Raw genomic sequence first — 20,938 nt, forward strand, 5'->3', positions numbered from 1 at the left:
ACAATAAAGTGTGGACTGTGATGTCCCAGGGGAGCCGATGTTAGGAAGGAGAACGAAGCAGGTGCTGCGAAAGCTGAGGCCCTGGAGCCAGGGGACCCCCAGGGGTCTGGTTTGTGCGACAGGATGGCAGGGGGCAGTGGTGGGGTTCACACTGCAAAGGGGCCTGGTTTGCAAGAAATGAAGACATACGTCCACGCGAAAGCTTGTACACACATGCTCACGGCAGCATGGCTCATAATAGCCAACAGGTGGAAGCAGTCCAAATGTCCATCGGCAGAGGAAAGGGTAAACATCATGTGGTCTATCCAGACTAGGAAATACTATTCAGCCATGAAAAAGCAGTGGAACGGCGCCCCATGCTACAACAGGGATGAACCTTGAGAACGTTACGGCAGGTGAAAGGAGCCAGACACGAAAGGCCACATCTGGTAGGGTTCCACTTATATGAAATGTCCCGAATAGGCAAATCCACAGGGACAGAAAGGGGCTGCGAGGGAGGAGCGGGGAGCGGCTGCTAATTGGCACAAGGTTCCTGTGGGGGTGATGGAAAGGTTCTAAAATTGACCGTGGTGCCCTGGCAGGTGTAGCTCGGTTGGTCTGGCTGATTAGATGCCTGGCTCCATGCCCTCGGTCCCCAGTAGGGGGCGCGCAGGAAGCAGTCTATCCATGTTTCCCTCTCCCTTCCTCTCTAACATCAATAAAAAGGTATTTTTAAAAATTAACAGTAATAAAATTGTGGTGATAATTTCGCAACCCTACGAATATACCAAAAACGCTGACCTGTGCACTTAAAATGGGTGAATTATGTGGTATGTGAATTATATCCCAATAAAACTGTTTTGGTTTTGAAATATGGAGCGCCCCCCGAATGCGTGTGTCCTCCTTGCGCAGGGGCCGTGCTGCGCTCCTCTGTATGTTCCAATTTTAGCGTATGTGCCGCCCAAGCGAGCCCCCAATAAAAGTGTTTTTTTTAAAGAAAGAAGAGGGCGGGGCTTGGGACGCCGGTCGGGAGTTCAGTTCGACGCGTCGGCGGGAGAAGGCGGCGGGAGACCCAGGTGCGAGGTGTGGGTGGGATTAGGGACAGTGAACGTGAGTGTGGCCCGCATCGCGGCCACTCGGGAAACGTCCCCTTTTATCACTGGGTGGGGTTTGGGCTAATTGGGTCTGTTTTTGTTGCGAGACTGGCGGGCAGGACGGGAGTCAACTTGCAGCCAGGAGGGGGCAGCAGAGGACTGTGCAGACCGCGGACAGGACTCCCGGCTGCGTGAGGCCCACTCTCCGCGCACCTGCCCCCAGCCTCTGCCGCTTTCTTTACCCTCCTAGGCAGGCGGAGTCCACAGGCCTAAAACGTGGGCACCTCCCTCCCTCAGTGTCACTGGAGCAGACGCTGGAACCTGCCACCTAGGTCTCCTGACCTCAGTGTTCTGTGGTCTCTACAGCCCAGCCCTGGGCCAGGCTGTTCCTCCCAATCCTCTCCCCCGCCTCCTACCTGGTCTCCTGCCCCCTGCCGTCCTCCCACCACAAGCCAATCCAAGGCATCTTTCTAAAGCCCAAACTCAACACTGCCCTTCCCTGCTCAGAACCATCCATGGTTCCCCAGTGACCTAAAAGTCCAGACTTCTCACCACAGCCTTCAACTCCTTTCGAGGTCTGGCTCCTGGGGACCCCTCGGCCTGACGTCTCAGCACCCACTGTCCCTCACCCCCACCCTGTGGTCTATGGTCCACCCAACTGAACTTCTTTCAGGTCCTTGCACATTCTGTTCCCTCTGCCTGAACCATGTCCACGGGCACACCACTCCACTCTACTAAGTCCCACCCCCATTCATCCTCCAGGTCTCATCTTAGACACCTCTTCCTCCAGGAAGCCCTCCCTAACCCCCAGGCTGGGTCAGGTCTCTGCTGAGTTCACCCACCTCAGCCCTGCCCACTCTGGGTTGTTACTGTCTGAAGACAGATTTGTTTCCCCGATGGACTGTGAACCCTGGGAGGGCAGGGCCTGACTCCGTCACCAATGGGTCCCAACACCACCCAGCATGGAGCAGGCACAGGGTAAGGGCTCAAGAAATGTATGTGGACTAACTGGGTATGTGTGGATTCTCATTATCTAGATCCTTCCTGTACCTAGCAGTCTCCATTCATTCACTGACAAACGTTTATTTCTTTTATTATTATTATTATTTTTAATCCTTGCCCAAGGATATATTTTCCATTGCTTCTCAGAGAGAGTAGAAGGGAGAGAGAGAGAAAAACATGGATGTGAGAGACACATTGATTGGTTGCCTCCCGCACACTCCCCGACCGGGGTGGGGATCGAGCCTGCAACCGAGGTAAGTGCTCTTGGCCAGAATCAAACCCGGGACCCTTCAGGCCTCAGGCCGCCGCTCTAACCACTGAGCCAAACCCAGTAGGGTGACAAACGCTTATTGAGCAACTACTGTACACCAAGCTCTGCTGAATGAACTCAACCAGGCACCAGAGACGTGACGAGAAACCAGACCAGCTCCAACTCTCAGGAACCTTGCTGTCCAGTGGGGGCGGCAGTGTGGGGTCAGTGTCGCAATAACTGATAATAACACTGAGCGTGCACAGTGCTCCCCATGCACCGCGCTGAGGGCTGCGAAGTGTGCAGCTCATCTGCTCATTTCATCCTTGCAGCAGCTTTGTGAGGGAAGAACTATGTTAGCCCTATTTTACAGATGGGGAAACTGAGTCAGGGTGTAACCGGACAAACCGAGAACGGGACCATAGTCTAACACCTGAGCTTTATCCTGTGCTGATTCCAGTCTGAAAGGAAAGGCCAAGATGCAGCTACGCCCACAGACCACACGGGGCCTGTCCCCACGGGGCACCAGGCTGAACCTCAGGGACCTCCTGCTGATGGTGGAATTTCAGGCCTGGGGCTAAGTGTTTGGCTCAATGAGGAAGAGACCCGGGTCCTTGGCTGGAGCTGCGAGCTCCCAGGAGCCCTCGCTCTGCCCACCCAAGCTCTGCGCGCCAGAGGTCACTGCCTGCCACCACCGTCCCCTTCCTCTGAGTCCACAGCCACCACCAGATTCTCAGGGCTGAGGCTCCTGATCTTGCAGATGAGGAAGCGGCTGTGTGGGGAAGGAAGTGGGCTGGGCCGTGACCAAGAGTGATTATGATTCATGGGGAAAACCCTTCCCTCCGGAATCCAAGCCCTCGGCGAGCAGAGGACATTGCCCTCCGAAGGAGCGGCTGGGCCGGCGCAGGTGGAGCACAGGCCCTCGACGGGACGGACAGGCCGGGGCCCGCCCCGGCTCTTACCTGCTCCTGGGGGAGGCAGCGCCCGGCGCCCCGGCCACCAAGCATTTAGTGCGAGGAGAGCAGCCCGCTGCAGAAGCAAAAATGTCAAAATAGCGCACCGTTTTGGAGTCCTGGCGTGGGGAAGCTTTCCTGGGTGGCGAAAGTGTTCTAAAGCGAGATTTCAGCCAGGGCCGTGTCACCCAGTGGTTAGGGCGTCGGCCCACACACCTAAGGGTCGAGGGTTCGATCCCCGGCCCCGGTTGGCAACTGATCCCCGTGTCTCTCTCACATCAGTGTCTCTCTCCACTTCTGCTCTCTCTAAAAATCAATGGAAAAAATATCCTCAGGTGAGAATTAACCAAATAAGTACATAAATACTAACTAGATCTGGGTAATGGCTGCCCAAGGTGAATTTCTTTTCTGGGATGGAAATTCGGCCCCAATAAAGCGGATAAAGAGATTATGATGTTTGTGAGCCAAGTGGAAATCTGAACACTGACTGGGTATTTGAAGATACTAAGGAGTTATTCGCTGTTCATTTTCTTTTCACTTTTTAGGTGAAAGAGTGACAGTGTGAGTGTGTTTTTTTAACGAGTCCCTATCTTTTAGGGATACAGGCTGAAGTATCTAGGAATAAAATAATATGATGGCTGGAATTTGCTCTCAAGTAATATGAGAGGGGTGGGGGAGGGGAGGCAAGATGCTCTCTCTCTGTGACCACCTTCCACTGTCCCCTCCAACACTCACCTCCCGCCACAGCAGCCTCCTTGCTGACCTCACACTCCCCAAAGACCTCCCTACCTCAGGGCCTTTGCACTTGCTGTGCCTTCCGCCCAAACCCCTCTTCCCTGAGATGTTCACCTCCTTCGGGTCTCAGCTCAAACGTCACCTCCTCAGAAAGCCCTCCCTGGCCTCCCTGGCTAAAAGAGCAACCCCTGTCACTCCCTGTCCTCTTGTCCTATTTTATTTTTTATAGCGTTTACCTCTCCCTGACACCATATGCTATATCAGTTGTCTGATTATTGCCCATTTCCCTCCAATAGGATTTAGCCCCACAAGGGAAGGGATGTTGCCTATATCCTTGACACAACCTGGCAGATAGTCAGTGCTCAATAAATATTTGTTCAATGATTGAATGGCTTGGAAAATCCCAAGTGAATGAGGTGAGAGGGGAAGAAGAGGGGGGAGATGGGCACCCACACAAAGAGAACAGCCTGTGCAAAGGTCTGAGGCTTGCTCCTACAACCCACTGTCCCCTCTTGCACAGCGGCCTGGGTGCTCTTCCTAGGGTGAGGAGTTAAGGGGACATGGGGTCCTTTCTCCCCAAGAACAGGACCAAGCCCAGCCCTTGCCAGGAGGCACAGGAAGCCACACCCCAAGGTCAAATCCATGAGTAAATATTGCAGCACCCTCAGCCTCGCCCTGGTGAGATAAGGGGGAGGGTGTCAGAAACCTGCTAGCAAACCCCTCAGCTTCAAGGTCTCTGCCCAGGGAGGACAGGACAAGAGTCCTGCCACCTGTCATGGGGCACAGGCCACCCACCGTATCTATCTAACAAATATTGATTAAGCCTGGTAGGTGGGGCCTCAGCCAGTGGACTGAATGAGGAAGCCCCAGGCAGCCTCTGGCTCCCTAAGGAACTAATGAGGTGGCTGGGGGTTGGCTAACAAAACAGGGTCAGAGAACCTTGTCCTCAGCTGGTTGTGTGGAAAAGATAAGACTTATGCACTCCAACTTCTTGAGGCAATGGCCCTGAGCCTCAGTTTCCTTGTCTGCAAAATGGGCTCCAGCCTCTCTGGCCTCACGCTTAGCAAACACCCCTGCCTCAGGACCTTTGCACTTGCTATTCCCTCTGCCAAGAATGCTCTTTCCCCAGAATCAGCATGGGTCCCATTTCGAGTCTAAGGAAAAAGTGAAGCTAGGAAATACATGCAATGGAGTTATTTTAAACAAGCTGCTAAAATTACTAACATCAGGTTGAGCCATGAGGCAAGACTCCATTCTTGTTCTAAGTAGCCTGGGAACTTCAACTTTCTTGAACATTCCAGTCCTGCATGAGTGCCTGGACTTCCAGGCAGCCCTCTAATTGTCCCCTGAAGGACTCACATATCCAGGCCACCTGACACCTATTATCCAGGCCTCCGGAACAACGTGACCAGACCTCCTGGCACCCATCTCCCGGCCTACCTGAATCTGACTGATAACCGTCCTGGACCGACCCCAGGGCTGAGCACACAGGACTGATCCTTCTCCAGAAGGTGCCCTTATTTGCTGTAAGAACTTTTCGCTTTTCCTTCATCTTCGGGACACTTCTGGGGTTTTGCCTGGCTGTGTTTCCAGTTTGCAAACTCCAAGACCCTAGGATAAATCTCTATCGTGTATTTCTAGCAAAGCCTTCAGACTCTTTCTGAGTATGCTCCACAAGTCTCCACTTCGGTGTCATCTCCTGTGACATCTCGCTGCCCTCCATGAACCAGCGCCGTGGCCACTCCAGCCTCCCAGCTCTGTGGGGCGGGGATGGCTGTCTGTCCTGTTTAAGGCTGTAACCCAGCGCTTAGCAGAGTGCTCAGCACAATGTAGGTTCTCAATAAATATTTGTTGAATGCTGAATGAACGATGGTGTCCACATACGCATGTCCCCTGTGAGCCTGCTCTCCTCCACCCTCACAGGACTCCCAGGGAGGTCAATGTCATGATCACCTACCACCCACCTCACAGAGAGACAAAGGACCCTGCCAATAGTTGCCTGGTCTACTTTCGGCACGGCTCTGGGCCTGGCACATAGTAGGTGCTCAAGAAACTGCAGTTGTCTATTAGACCGAACAGCAGAGGAGGGATCAGGGAGGTGGGGAGTGGGGGTGGACAGAACAGGGTTGGTGTGAGGCTGTGGGTGGTAGGGAGCCATGGTGGGGTCTGGACACAAGCCGGGTCCCGCCCTAAGCGTCTTGGAGCCAAGGCCTTGTCATGCTCCTCAGCCAAATCACCAGAAACCAGGGCCTCCCTGGAGACTCCTGTCTGTGTGAGTCATCCACACCTGGTGTCCAGTTCCACAAACACTCCCTGTGCCCAACCCTGGGCTGGGCAGTGCTGGGGACACAGTGGTGACCACAACAGCCCTGGTCCTGCCCTCCCAAGACTCACAGTCCAATTGGGGAGATAGACCCACCACCCTGACAGTGAGGACCCAGGAGGGTCAGGGTTGGAAATGGGGATCCCAGGCCACCCTTAACCCAGACTGAGAGTCCAAGAGGGCTTCCTGGAGGAGGAGGAGTTATTAGGCAGGTGATTAAACAGTAGAGGGAAGCAGGGGGGCATGCTGAGTGTAGGGAGTGCAAGTGAGACCGAATAACTGGAGCAGAAAGTTCCAGAAGGAGGGGGTGTCCAGGAGGCTGGGGAGCCATGGCAGGTTCTGTGTACCATAGTGGGGGATGGGGGTAGAGACCCCAGAGGAGCTGGGAGGGGAAGACAGACAAGAGGAAGGAGGTACCTGGACAGGGGTGAGGGCCACAGGGAAGGAGAGAAAGGAGCTCATGGAAGGAATATTTGGGGGGGGGGGAAGGTGTCAAGGACAAGGCCTGGGTCTCTCTGTCCCAGTGACGGTGGATGGTGGCGCCATCCGTGATAAGAGGACAGGGAGGAGGGGCAGATCTGGGGAAGATGCCAAGGTCGGTTTGGGACGAGGTGAGTGAGAGGTGCCCAGGGACATGGGGGAGGCATCCTGAATGACACTGGGATGAGGTCCCAGGGCTCAGGGGAGGGGGCTGAGCCAGGACAGAGAAGGGTGAAGTGAGGTCACAGGTGAGGTGGGGAGAGCAGGAGATGCCAAGTCACCCACATTTCTCACTCCCCCCATCAGAGCCCCACCCAGCGAGGGCAGCTCAGGACATGGCTCTGGAGGAACAAACCAGGACAGGTGAGCCACAAGTGTGGGCCCTGCCCAGAAGCAGGACGCTGGGGCCTGGAGGGACCAGGACCCAGAAGCCACAAGACACGGATAATAGCACGTTTGTCAGGAATGCTCTTCCCTTAGGTCCCCACCTTGCCCATCCCCCCACCCTCCATCCCTGTGGCCTCTGCCCAACATCACCTTCCCAGAGACCTCCCTTGCCCCCAGTTCAAAAACTACAAACCCAAAAAACAAACAAACAACAACAACAAAAACAACTACAAACCCCTTCCCTGGCTTCATTTTTCTAAACGTCACTTATCTCCACTCGATGTGGAATAGATTTTACGTTTCTTTGTTTACCCCACGAATGAACCCACGGGGGCAGGGACTATATCTAGCAGCACCTAGGACAGTGCCTGGCAGGCAGGAGATGCTCGATGTTTGCTGAATAAATGAATGAGCTGGGCCGTTTACTAAGCGTTTGCTCCAAGCCGGGCACCATTGTAAGCACTTCACACACATTTTACTCATTTAATTCTCACAACAGCCCTAAGAGAGGGGCGCTGTCATCCTTCCCATTTTACGGATGAGGAAACTGAGGCCCAGTGGGCTCTATACCTTGCCCAGAATCATGGAGGGAGGGGACAGTGGCATCAGGTCCACGCCCGCACTTTCAGTAGCAGTAACACCCACCAGACCTCGCCTTCGGGGCCCACCTCTGCCAGGCGCTGGCTAACTCCTGGCGTGTAGCGTCTCGCTGGCTGCTCGCAGCGGCCCCGAGCAGGGTCAGCGCCAGCATGGCTCGGTCCTGCGCAGGAGGCCGAGGCACGCAGCCCCGAAGACTGTATGCAGCCACCCAGCCTTCTGTCCTTCTGTGTGGCTTTGAAACAGAGCAGGGTTCAAATCCCCTCTCCGTGCAGGAACTTAGGCAAGTCAGAGCCCCTGCCCGGTGCCTCAGTTTCCCCACCTGTAAATGAATGGAGGTTCTCACAGTGCCCACCTCACAGGACACCCACTGCGATGACAGCTGAAGTCACCCACAGCTGTGAGGCTGCGAAAACAGCAGCCTCTGTTTCTTGGTTTTGTTCCTCAGCGACCCCTAAGCTCAACAGAGAGGCCAGCGCCTGGGCCGTGGGTAAGAACTGCCCTAAAATCTTCCCCCGTCACCCCCCCGCCACACACACACACCTGGCGACCTGGTTCTTCTCCTGGTACCAAACCCGGGCCCTGGGCACAAAGAAGGTTAGGCAGTGCCCCAGGAGGCCTGGCCAGGTCGTGGCCCCTGGCCCGTGCCTGCCACGCCTGCTCTGGTACCCAAACAGGGCCCCAGATCCTTGGTGACTCGATCCCTCCAAATTCAGGTGATCTCCCCCAGCTCCAAATCGCCGAACCCTCCCAAGTCCTGCGCCAGACGGAGCCAAGCCCCAACCAGGAAGGGCCTCGGAGCCTTGGGCCGCCAACGCCACTGTCTCCAAGAGCCAGGTTTGGGGCGAAAGATGGTGCTGACCGGGTGCAACTGGCTCCTCCTCAGCGGTGAGCAAGAAGGGTGCCCCCCAGAATCTCAGCCCCTATGGCCTCAGGGAGGGAGGGGCTCCCCCGCGGGAGAGGGAAGGTGTGAGCAGAGGTCCAGCATGCTGTGTAGGGAGGGCAGCTCTGCTCCACACAGGCACAGTCTGCTCTTCCAAGAGGCACCAGCATGGGCCGGGCCGGGGACAGCCACCCAGAGAGGTAGGCAGGGTGGACTTGGGAGATTTCTAAGACCAGAGCATGAGCTTGGGCGAGGCAGCCACTGTTACTCCTTTATTCACGTGACAAACCCTGGCCGAGGTCTGGAAGCTGAAGTAGGGTGAGTTCTAACCAGCAGCTCTGCCCCTCCCTGAGGACGTGGCTTTGGACAGTTGCCTTCCCCTTCTTGGTCTCAGTTTCCTCATCTATGAAATGGGCCTCCCAGGGTCATTTAAAGGTCACCTTAAGCAGCATTCCTGTGCATCCTACGCACCTGGAGCTGTTCTGAAAGCTTTCTGTGTGTTAACAGCCACCCTCTGGAGGAGACCCACCCGGGGCCCCCACTTCCTAGACAAGGAACCTGAGGCTCAGAGAAGTGAAGTCACTGCCTGGGGTCACACAGCGAGAAAGTGGCAGAGCCCCTGAGCCCTCGCTCCTCGCCATGCCTGGAAATTCCCCGAAGCCAGGCCAGCGTGTGCATACTTTCATGAGAACTGCCTCGGCGACCCATTCCAGGGAAACGCAGTTCAAACCCAAGCAGCCCTGACCAGCTGGTCGGGTTTGGAGCTTAGCTGTGGGGTTGAGAAGAAAAGGGGTGGAGTAGATTAATTATGGGGAGGCAAAGGAATAGCATTGGACTGGGAGTCGGGGCCAAGGGTTAAATGAGCCAGCCCGATCCTGTAAGACTCAGTTTGGTGACCCTCGCAGCAGGGAAACCCACTGTGTCCCCTGAAATCTCAAGGTCCCACAGGCTGAGCGTGTGCTATGTCCTTGGCAAAGCCTTAGGCTAGATCCTCAGCACAACCCATCAGATTCAATTCTCAGAACACACACCCCTGCCCAGGACTGAGACTCTGCACCTGGCTAGTATTTAGTGAGCACTTACTGCATGCAGGGACACATATGGCAGGATCCCACATCTCCTCCATCAAATGGAGGGACCAGCCAGGCCTGCCTCATCCCACCCCTCTGGCTCCTTTCCTCAGCTGTGTTCCTGAGCACAGGGGCCGAGATCTCTATCACCCCCGAGCCTGACCAGCCAGCCGAAGGGGACAACGTCACACTGGCTGTCCACGGGCTTTCGGGGGAGCTGCTTGCCTACAGCTGGTATGCGGGGCCCACGCTCAGCCTGGCTTACCTGGTGGCCAGCTACATCGTGAGCACAGGCGATGAGACCCCTGGCCCGGCCCACACGGGGCGGGAGGTTGTGCGCCCCGACGGCAGCCTGGACATTCAGGGCGCCCTGCTTGGGCACTCGGGCACCTACATCCTTCAGACTCTCAACAGGCAGCTTCAGACGGAGGTGGGCTACGGACACTTGCGGGTCTATGGTGAGACACCCCCCAGACCTCCTCTTCCTCAGCCAAGCCTTCCTACCTCCTTTCCAATCCCTCTTCTAAAAAAAAAAGAAAATTCTACAAAATTTAAAAACCATAAAAAAGACCTAAAACGACATTTAAAAAATACTCACCTCCTCCAGGATGGCTTCCAGGATTAGACCTGCCTTTTATCCCATTCTTTGTCACTCTGGCTGGGGTCACAGGGGCACCACCAGGATCCAGCCATGCCCCTCGCCTGGGAAGGGGGAGACCCTGGGAGCAGGCGGTGCCCGGCGCCCTCCCCCTCTGTCTCTTGCCCCACAGAGATCCTGGCCCCGCCCGTGGTCATAGCCAACAGCACGGAGCTGGTGGAGCGCCGCGACACCCTGCGCCTGCTGTGCAGCAGCCCCAGCCCCGCTGAGGTCCGATGGTTCTTCAATGGCGAGGCCCTGCCCATCGCCCTCCGCCTGGGCCTGTCCCCTGACGGCCGGGTGCTCACCCGGCATGGCATCCGCAGGGAGGAGGCCGGAGTCTACCAGTGTGAGGTCTGGAACCCGGTCAGTGTCAGCCGCAGCGAGCCCATCAACCTGACCGTGTACTGTGAGTCCTCCTGGCCCCGCCAGAGATACCCAGGGCCCAAACCTCGTAGGTGGGGAAACTGAGGCCCAGACAGGCGCCCAAGGGCATACGGTGTGTCAGCAGGTGTCCTGCGGTTAGGAACCAGGGAACCCTCTTAAAATGTCCTTGGCCCATCTCCTAAGGACTAACGACACTTTTGAAATGGCCCGATCCTCCCGTTCGTAGCAGTACCTACAGGGAAGGGACAGCACAGCGACCGGTTTCTGAAAGGGAGGCGGGAAGCGAATGGGGGCTGGGGAAGGAGAGAAAATAAAACCGCTGCCAGGGGCTGTGGAGTCCGGAAAAGAAACCACTGAGGTACCCGGGGGCCGGTGATGCAGAAAATCTTAGAACCTACAGGCTGCAGCCACGCACTGGATTCTAGACTCAGGATCCTGGTAATTCTAGAAGCGGAGATTCTTAGAATCTTAGAACCTGATTCTAAAATCGTAGAGCCACCCAGTCCTAGAATCTTAGAAACCTAGATTTCTAGACTCTCACAACCCAGGAACCTGAAACATCACTCTTGGGGCCTTAGCATTCTAGTCTTTTACAATGGCTTGTCAGAAACTGATCGCTTAGACTTATTTATTTCTTAATGGAGCCATCGATTTCAAAAATACCTTGAAATTTAGTCTGGCTCAACACCTCTTTTTACAGCAGAGACACTGAGAGCCCCTGAGAGGGAAAGTGGCTCGAGATCCTAGAGCGGGTTAGAGAGCCCTGTGGCCCCCACATTCCCGGGGGCGCAGCCTGGTGGAGAGCCAGCCAGGGCTGCCCAGCCCTCCTCCCCCTCCCTCTACTGCCCCATTTCTCTCACTCCTGCCCCCACAGTCGGCCCAGAGCGTGTGGCCATCGTCCAGGATTCCATCACCCGCACGGGCTGCACCATCAAAGTGGACTTCAACGCGTCCCTCACCCTGTGGTGCGTGTCCCGGTCCTGCCCAGAGCCCGAGTACCTGTGGGCCTTCAACGGGCGGGCCCTAAGGAACGACCAAGACCACCTCAACATCAGCAGCATGTCAGCGGCCCAGGAGGGCACCTACACGTGCATCGCTAAGAACGCCAAGACCCTGCTCTCCGGATCGGCCTCGGTGGTGGTCAAGCTCACCGGTGAGTCGCCCGGCCTGGCCGCCGCCCCTCCCCGCGGAGGCTCAGTGGGCTGTAAAGGTTTGGCTGCGCCACCGAGAGTCAGGCCACCATTCACCCAGCTCGTGATGGGAAAGGGAGAAATTCGCAGCCTGTTTGTTGGCCAAGCAACGAAGCGGCGTGTCAGGTGGACCCCTCTTCATCCAGGCGACAAAAGGAGACAGTTCATCCTGTCGCCTGGAAGACAAACGACAAATCTGAATCTCTTCCTTGAAGGGTGGCCAAGAGAGAAACGGGCCACAGGTCCCACACGGCCCAGTGGCAGAGTGGGCAAGCATCCAGATGTCCCTTCATGCGGGTGCCCCAGTCTTAATTCAGTCGCCAGCTGCTAAGGGGCTTGGTTCTTCAACGGCAAGGCCCTCCCCATCGCTGCCCACCTCGGCTTGTCCCCCACTCCCTGCCATATAGGAGCTGAATTTCTGGGTGGCCAGGTAGATTGCCCAGTTATCTGGCCCAGGTGACGGTGTGTGCACGCACACACACACACACACACACACACACTCGGAAAATCACAGTCAGTTGCTGGCAAATGGAAAAACACAGCTGAGAGGCATTATCTTATCCTTAAACGACCTGGGGGCTGGGGGTAGTGCAGACACAGCTGGTGTTTTCAGAGCCATCAGGAACCTCAGGGGACCTTTTCTCATCCCCTGGGGATGGTGGCTTTGAACATTAGGGTCTGATTAATTCCGCCTTGGTTCCTTTCCAAGGGGCCACCATCCCCCTGGGACAGTGGGAACAGTCCTCCCCTCCCACCCTCTCCCCTCCCTCCTACTAACAGGCTGGGTCTCATCCAAAGGGTGGATCCCCTTTCACCCAAAGCAGAAATGACATCCCCAGAGGTAAGTGTACCTCCTGCCCCACCTGGGCCCAGGCAGCTGGTCTTGGCAGGAGACGGGGTGGGGGTGGGGGGTGGGCCAGATGACCTCAGGTGCTGCCCCCAAGCCCGGCCTGCGGGGGGTATCCCAGGTGTGCAGGTATGTGCAGGGAGTGGGTACAGTGCCCCAAACGGCCTCCTAAACTGCCAGAAACCCTGTGGCAGGTGCCAGGAAAGAGACAGAGGAAAAGGAGACATCGCCCTTCCCCCAGCTGGGGCAGCTGCTGATCTGATGGAGGATACATGGTCTCTGCCCTTAAAGAGATGGTCCCGAACAGGGAAGCATGGCCTCCTCACTCAAGGAGCTGCTAGTCAGAGAGAAGAGGCAATGGACTTTCAAGCAGTGATGGAGGAGACCTGACTGACACCCACCCTCAATGAGTTTCCAATCAGATGGAGGAGACATAGTCCACACTTGGGGGATTTTCTATTCTGATGGAGGAGACATGGTCTTGAGGAGACATGGCCTTTTTATTTATTTAATTTTTTAGAATTCCTAGTCTGATGGGGGAGACACAGTTCCCGCCTTTGGGGTACTCCCAATCTGATGGGGGAGTATAGGCCTCCCACTTTCTAGGAATTTCTAGTATGATGCCCCAATCCAACTTCTGGGGTTCTCAGCCTGATTGGAAAGACCTAACCCGATCATCTAAAATTTCCAATCTGATGGAGGAGACATGGCCTCCGACCTTCTGGAATCTTTCAGCCTGATGGGAGACTATAGCCCCCACATTCTGACAGAAAAGACACAACCCGGGGTGCACAAATCCCAACTATCTGATGGGGGAGACACGGCCCCCATATTTTAGAATTTCCAATCTAATGGGGGAGACACGGTCCCCCATATTTTGAATTTCCAATCGTATAGGGGAGACATGGCCCCTATATTTTGGGAATTTCCAATCTGATGGAGGAGACATGACCCGATTCTCTAGGGTCTTGCACTTTCATGGGAGAAATATCCCCCAAAGGCTGGAAATTTTTAGTCTAATGGGAGACAGATGGCCCCCACCCCCGGGGGCCTCCCAGTCTGATGGGGGAAGACTCGATCCCTGGCAGGCATTGTCCAGACACAAAACCCTCCACTACCACACAAGTCACCTCCTTCCTCTGTCTCCTTCCCAGAGCCCTGCATGAGGGAGCGCCAGCCAGCTGGGGGAGGCATAGATCAGCCAGCTGGGGCGGGAAGGGGACACTCTACTCAGTGCAGGCCCAGCTGAGCCCGTGTCCCCTCACTCTCTCCCCAGCGGCCGTAGTCGCCATGGCTATCGTGCCCGTGCCCACCAAGCCGATGGAGGGCCAGGACGTGACACTGACGGTACAGGGCTACCCCAAGGACCTGCTGGTCTATGCCTGGTACCGCGGGCCTGCCTCTGAGCCCAACCGGCTGCTCAGCCAACTGCCGTCGGGGAACTGGATCGCGGGCCCCGCGCATACAGGCCGGGAGGTGGGCTTCCCCAACTGCTCGCTGCTGGTGCAGAAGCTGAACCTCACGGACGCCGGGCGCTACACACTCAAGACTGTGACACTGCAGGGCAAGACTGAGACGCTGGAACTGGAGCTGCAGGTGGCCCGTGAGTGTGCGCGAGGGTCGAGGGTCGGAGGGCCCCTCTCCATAGGGGGCTCCCGAAAGGGCGCTTTGATTCTTCCATAGGGCTGGGAAACATAGATCAAGGATGCGCATGCCTTCCCACCAGACTGCAAGAAGGGACCTGGCCTCCTCCATCTGACTTGGGGGTCCCCAAATGAGCTCTTCTGCCTCTTCTGTCAGGCTGATGACCTAGTCAGGGGTCCATAGGTCTCCTCTCTCAGACTGAGGGCTACTAAAGGGGACATCCGTGCCTTCTCTCATGCAAGAGGGACACCAGGCTGGAAGTTTTAAGAAGGGGACGTAGCCTGAGGGCCGGTCATCCTTTCCCCACAGACGAGTGGACCCTGAAACACAGAAGATATTGCTTCTACCACCCTATTGTTTACTCCCCCCATCAGACTAGAAGTATAGAGTCAGGGTGGATCATGCCTCCCTCTTCAGACTCTCCTAGGCAATGGGGATCATGTCTTAACCTTTGCATTACAGTATGAATGAGGGCAGAATTTCTGCCAGCAGAGGGTGGAATTTATCTCGCAATAGGAATAACCTACCCCGTTATGATGGAGGTTTCTAGGTGGTGGGAATTGTGTCTCCTCTATCAGACTGGGAATTCCCAGATGTTGGAGACTACGACTCCCAATCAGACTGACAATGTCTCCTCCATCTGACTGGGAGCTCCCAAGTGTTGGGGACCGTGTCTCCCCATCAGACTGGGAGTTCCCAGAAATCAGGAACCATTTCTCCTCCATCAGACTGGGAATTCCCAAATGTTGAGGACCATATCTTTCTCACCAGAGTCAGGGATCATGTCTCCCCCTTCAGACCGAGAGCTCCCAGAATCAGGGACCATGTCTCTTCCATCAGACTGGGAGCTCCCAGAGTCAGGGACCATGTCTCCTCCATCAGACTGGGAGCTCCCAGAGAGTCAGGGACCATGTCTCCCCCATCAGACTGGGAGCTCCCAGAGTCAGGGACCATGTCTCCTCCATCAGACTGGGAGCTCCCAGAGTCAGGGACCATGTCTCCTCCATCAGACTGGGAGCTCCCAGAGTCAGGGACCATGTCTCCTCCATCAGACTGGGAGCTCCCAGAGAGTCAGGGACCATGTCTCCCCCATCAGACTGGGAGCTCCCAGAGTCAGGGACCATGTCTCCTCCATCAGACTGGGAGCTCCCAGAGAGTCAGGGACCATGTCTCCCCCATCAGACTGGGAGCTCCCAGAGTCAGGGACCATGTCTCCTCCATCAGACTGGGAGCTCCCAGAGTCAGGGACCATGTCTCCTCCATCAGACTGGGAGCTCCCAGAGTCAGGGACCATGTCTCCTCCATCAGACTGGGAGCTCCCAGAGTCAGGGACCATGTCTCCCCCATCAGACTGGGAGCTCCCAGAGTCAGGGACCATGTCTCCTCCATCAGACTGGGAGCTCCCAGAGTCAGGGACCATGTCTCCTCCATCAGACTGGGAGCTCCCAGGGTCAGGGACCATGTCTCCTCCATCAGACTGGGAGCTCCCAGAGTCAGGGACCATGTCTCCTCCATCAGACTGGGAGCTCCCAGAGTCAGGGACCATGTCTCCCCCATCAGACTGGGAGCTCCCAGAGTCAGGGACCATGTCTCCCCCATCAGACTAAGCATCTCCAGAGGTCTGAGAGGCCATGTCCCAGAAGCAGGGCCAGGTTTCACTCATTAGACCAGGAACTCTCAGAGGCTGTGAAGTGGGTCATTCCCCCGACTGGAATCTTGCCTCCCCCATCAGACCAGACACTCTCAGAAGCCATGTCCCTGAGTCAGGGTGAGTGTCTTGCTCTCTCAGACTTGAAGCTTCCAAGATCAGGGACCCAGTCCCTGGCAGGCACCCCTAGACCCCCTCCTTCATCTACTCCCTCCTCAACCCCTGGTTTTCTGGGTCAATACTGGGGGGAGAATGCTGTCCAATGACAGCCGGCCACCCCCGATGAAGGCCCGGGATTCCCTTTCACCTGTCTCTCTTCTCACAGTCAACCTCTCTCCCTCGCACGAGGACCAACGCCACCTTCCTGAACCTGAACCTGGCACAGGCTGAGCGTGGGGCGGGTGGGGCCGCCGGGAGGCTGGGGGCGGGCAGAGGAGCAGGAGGGGTGGGGGCACTGGGGGCCTGGCCCTCTACCTCCCTGATGGCCTCCTCTGCCCCTCTGCCCCATCCTCCCCCACAGCCCTGGAGTAGCGGTGTGGCCCTGGACACCTCCAGCGAGAAGAGTTCTCCGTGCCGTCCCCCCCCCACTCCCGGAGCGAAGATCACCGTGGCCTCGGCCCTCTGTTCCGCTTCCACAGTAGAGTTAGAGCCGACAGGGCCCTGCTCCTTCACTGAGCTGTCGGAGAGCCACGGAGGCCATAAACGTCCTGGTTAACACAAGCGCGTGTCAGCCTCTCCTTCCACCATCGCCAACCCTGCCATTCCCTGGCAGCCCACTTGCTTCCGTTCCCACCCAAGGTTATTCTCTGGGGGCGTGTGTGCACAGGGGCACCCAAATCACAGGGCTGCAACCCCCACTGCTTAAGGTCAGGACCTCAGGCCCTTCCCACGTCTCCCCAGGTTAGATCTGAGGGTCCTGTCTCCCAGTGGGCCAAAGACTACCCCTCCCTTGGACACCAAACAGAGCTGGGCGCTGTAGGACATGGCCCTCCCCCCTGTGCTGAACTTCAGTCCATCACCCAGGCCCTGAAGGAAAGCTGCTTGTGTGCAGGACACGCAATGACCAAATTTTTCAAGAGGAGTTCCAGCGCCTTCTGGCCCTCATCCATTTAACTAGATGCCCCCTTTGTGTCCTCCATGTCGTGGGGCCCCCTACCCACCCAGTGTCACTCTAGAACATCACCTGCACAACCCTAAAAACATCTCTCTCCTCCTCGAGCCACACAAAGGCCCAGTGAATAAGTGAATGCAAATGGGGCCGGGTGAGAATTAGAGATCAGGGGAGTGGGAGCCAGAGGGAGTGTGTGTTTTAACTCCTCTCACCAGCAGGGTTTGAGCCGCAGGCTCCACCCAGCCAGATGCCCACTAGAGAGAGACTCTTGGTGTTGGTCAGAAATGGTGATGGGTTAGAAAGAGAGGTTTGGGTAGGAATGAAAAGGCCTAATAGAGGAATTTTGCAGAAACTTTCAAGACAGCCTTTCTGAGGATGGCCATGTTGAGTTGGGATGGTGGGTGGTAAAAGCCCCCCAGAATGAGTTATAAAATCTGGGTCATAATCTCACATTTGCCATGGATTCACTAGACCCTCAGTTTGTCCAGGGTGTGGACTTAAGGTAGACTAGAGTTTTCCCAGCCATTTTATTAGCCTCAGAGCTCTTTCTTCAAATGCAAGCTTACATGGTAGGTCAATATATTATTAAAATAGCAATACTATAAAAGTAGATATCAGGCCTGGCCTCAGCAGTTGAGCATCGACCTAGGATCCAGGAGATCGCCGTTCGATTCCTGGTCAGGGCACATGCCCGGGTTGCGGGCTCGCAGCCAATCAATGATGACTCTCTCATCATTGATGTTTCTATCTCTCTCTCCCCCTCTCCTTTCCTCTCTCTAAAATCAATAAAGATATATTTTAAAAAATAAAAATAAATAAATTAAATTAAATTAGGTATCAGTTTAAAATCTACAGCTTTTCCTCCTGAAAAATTTTAAATTTAAATAATGTTTAGGTTATAGAGGCCATTAAAATGCAAACTATCAACTAGAATCAAATGGCAGTGAAAAAACTATATATAGAAATCTGTGGGACATGGCCAAAGCCATGCTTGGAGAGGGAATGATAGCCTTAAATGCTTAACTGCATTGTAAGCAATAAAAGAGCTTCAAAGTGAAGCAAATAAGCTTTCCACTCAAGAAACTAGAAAAAGTCCACAAAATAAATCAAAGAAAAAAATGTAAGAAATTGAGAACAATAAAAGCAAAAGTGGACGAAATGTAGAGTTGTCAATAAAACCTAAAGTGATTTTTCGAAAATGACAATAAAATAGACAAAATTTTTGCAAGTGTGATGAGAGACAGAGGAGACTAATATATGAAATAAAAGAGAAGCTGCTCTGGTTGAAGTAGAGGATCTGTCTGTCCCAGGTTGGATGCTCAGTAAATATACTTTGAGGGAAGAAAGTGTGGCAGGTTTGTGAATCGCTCCCCAGCAGCTACTCCCCTCTCCTCTTCCATGATGGCAGGCACTACCTACCATGAAAAAAGATGAGAACCGCCAGGTACTCACTTTCCCAGACTCCTTTGCAGCTACAGGTGGCCATGTGACCAATTCTGGCCAATGAAGGAAGGTGAGAGCCAAAAGTCCTTTCCACTGACTGTCCCCTGCCAGGGGGCACTAAGAGTTTGGAAGCTATTACCTAAATCAGTGGTCTCTAATATGAGGTTTCCAGGCAACAGCACACCTAGAAACTGAGGATGGATTTGACCCCATACTCCCAACACTATTCAGCCCGCAAATGGGAAATGGGGTGCATCATCTCCCCACCCCTCCAAGTTCACATAAGAGTCAGTGACACATGTAGGGCTAGAGCCCAGCTATATCAGTTAGAATTTCTTTTTAGTGGCCAGTAGGAGAGACTGGAAATAACACAAGCAACAAAGAGAAAACTAACATAAGACGAAAGAGGAACTGGTATATGTAAGAGTAGCTTCCTTCTCTCTCACATAAAGAAGCGTTCATAAAAAAATTGTTCAAAGCTGGGACAGTGGCTCTGTGGTGTCATTAGGGACATAGCTCTTTCTATCTTTCTGCCATTGTTCTTAGCTTGGGGCTTCCATTCTCTTCATCACCTCATGGTGTAAGATGGTGGCTGGAGCTGCAGGCACCTCATCCATGTCCCAGGCAGGAAGCAGAAAGAAGGGGCCAAAGAGCAACGGGAGCCCCACACCAGCTTATGGACTGTGCCCCTTTTAAGGAACCTTTCCCAAAGTCCCAGCCTACAACTTCTACTTACATCTGATTGGCCAGCTCTTAGTCACGTGGTGGTCCTAGCTGCAAGGGAGGCTGGGAAGCAGAGTCTTTTCCCTGGGTACACTGCCGCCCCAAAGAACACCAGGGTCCTGCTACCAGGGAGGACAGGAAGAATGGATCCCAGGTGGGCAGTTGGCAGGCTCTGCGACGCCAGAACTTAGAACTCCTGCCTCCCAAGCTGGACAAAATACCCTTTCTCACCTAAGCCCAATGGGAAGGAGCCGTAGCCACGGTAGCGGGGAACTGGGAAAGACTGGGGCTGCATTCAGCTGGGTCTTGCTTTGTGCTCTGCAGAATGAGGCCAGCGGGAGGGGTGCAGGGAGCAACAGAGGAGGCAGCTCAAGTTTCTGGGTCAAGCCAGATCCTGTATCCTTAGGGTGTAGTGGTTCAGATGTCCCCAAAACCAAGTCTCCCATCTCTCTAGACATCTCTGGGCTCCTTGACTGAATCCTCCAGGCTGTCCAATTCCTTCCTTTCACAGAATAACCACAAAATAATAATAGCTCCTGTATCTCAGGCATTGATTTTGTCAGGCACTGTCTCAATGAATTCCTACAACAACCCTTATGAGTAGTTACTGCCAGTTCCTCCTTTTTATAGGGAGGAAACTGAGGCACAGGCCCCAGTTTCCACGGCTGCTGTGGGGAGATGCTGGCTGGTGAGTTCCCCTCGTTCCTCAGCAGAGCGGGTGGTTAGGGACAGAGGCTAGGAGCCCAGAAGGAGCTGAACTGGCCACTCACCGCAGCTGAGGGCACTGCCTTTGCTCACCTGTGAAAATGAGGCAATAATCGTGGCCATCACCCTGGCAGGTGTGGCTCAGTTGGTCGGAGCATCGTCCTGTGCACCTAAAGGTTGCCGGTTTGATTCCCCGTCAGGGCACATGCCAGGGTTGCGGGCTCAATCCCTGGTAGGGGGCGTGCAGGAGGCAGCTGATCAATGTTTCTCTCTCCCTGTCCCTTCCACTCTCTTTCTAAAAAATTAATAAAAATATTTTACAAAAATAAAAATAAAAATAGTGCCCACCTCCTAGTATTGTTGAAAAGATTAAATGAGTCAATACAGCAAAGAATCTAGCACGCACGTGCTTGGTAAAGGCCTTTGACCCCCAGTGAGGTGTTTGTTAGCTTTTGGCAACAGGCAGATGGAAAAACCAAAACCCGTCATCTTTCTGCAATGCTTCCTTCCTGGGGGATCTAATTAACCCTACTGCACAGGTTCGCCTCCTTATGAAATACATGCTGTTCTTGAGGATTGTAATTGCTGAAAATGCCTTACAAGAAAAAATAATGTGTATGAGCTTTTATAATCACAAAGCTAATCATCTCGGGTTCAGGGGTAACATGCTCTGAGCACAGATTCTCTAACTTGTTCCTCATTCTTTTGAAAAGAGACCGACTTCCCCCAACCTCCTAGCTGCCAATTAAAAAATACACAGGGCCCAGGAAATCTGCTTCTCCAGGGAAGGGACCTGGAAGCTGAATTTTTAAAAGAAATAGCCTGAGTGATTTTTGTCAGCTGAAGTTGG

The 20,938-nt window shown here is 54.6% G+C and overlaps 1 protein-coding gene and 1 non-coding gene across 2 annotated transcripts; one reads left to right on the plus strand and one right to left on the minus strand.

Annotated features, from left to right (window-relative positions):
• Positions 1–846: 846 nt before the first annotated feature.
• On the minus strand, positions 847–952 carry LOC148091069 (U6 spliceosomal RNA). The gene has a single exon (XR_015716064.1). It is a non-coding gene; the product is annotated as a U6 spliceosomal RNA (small nuclear RNA).
• A 7,699-nt stretch (positions 953–8,651) lies between these two features.
• Positions 8,652–16,496, plus strand: CEACAM16 (CEA cell adhesion molecule 16, tectorial membrane component). Its single transcript, XM_087827249.1, has 6 exons — positions 8,652–8,688; positions 9,867–10,211; positions 10,524–10,799; positions 11,652–11,930; positions 14,091–14,417; positions 16,432–16,496. The coding sequence occupies exons 1-6, from the start codon at positions 8,652–8,654 to the stop codon at positions 16,494–16,496; spliced, it is 1,329 nt and encodes a 442-aa protein (XP_087683375.1).
• Positions 16,497–20,938: the final 4,442 nt, after the last annotated feature.

Source organism: Miniopterus natalensis, chromosome 18 (assembly GCF_054644295.1).
Source record: "Miniopterus natalensis isolate mMinNat1 chromosome 18, mMinNat1.hap1, whole genome shotgun sequence".
NCBI classification, from domain to species: domain Eukaryota; kingdom Metazoa; phylum Chordata; class Mammalia; order Chiroptera; family Miniopteridae; genus Miniopterus; species Miniopterus natalensis.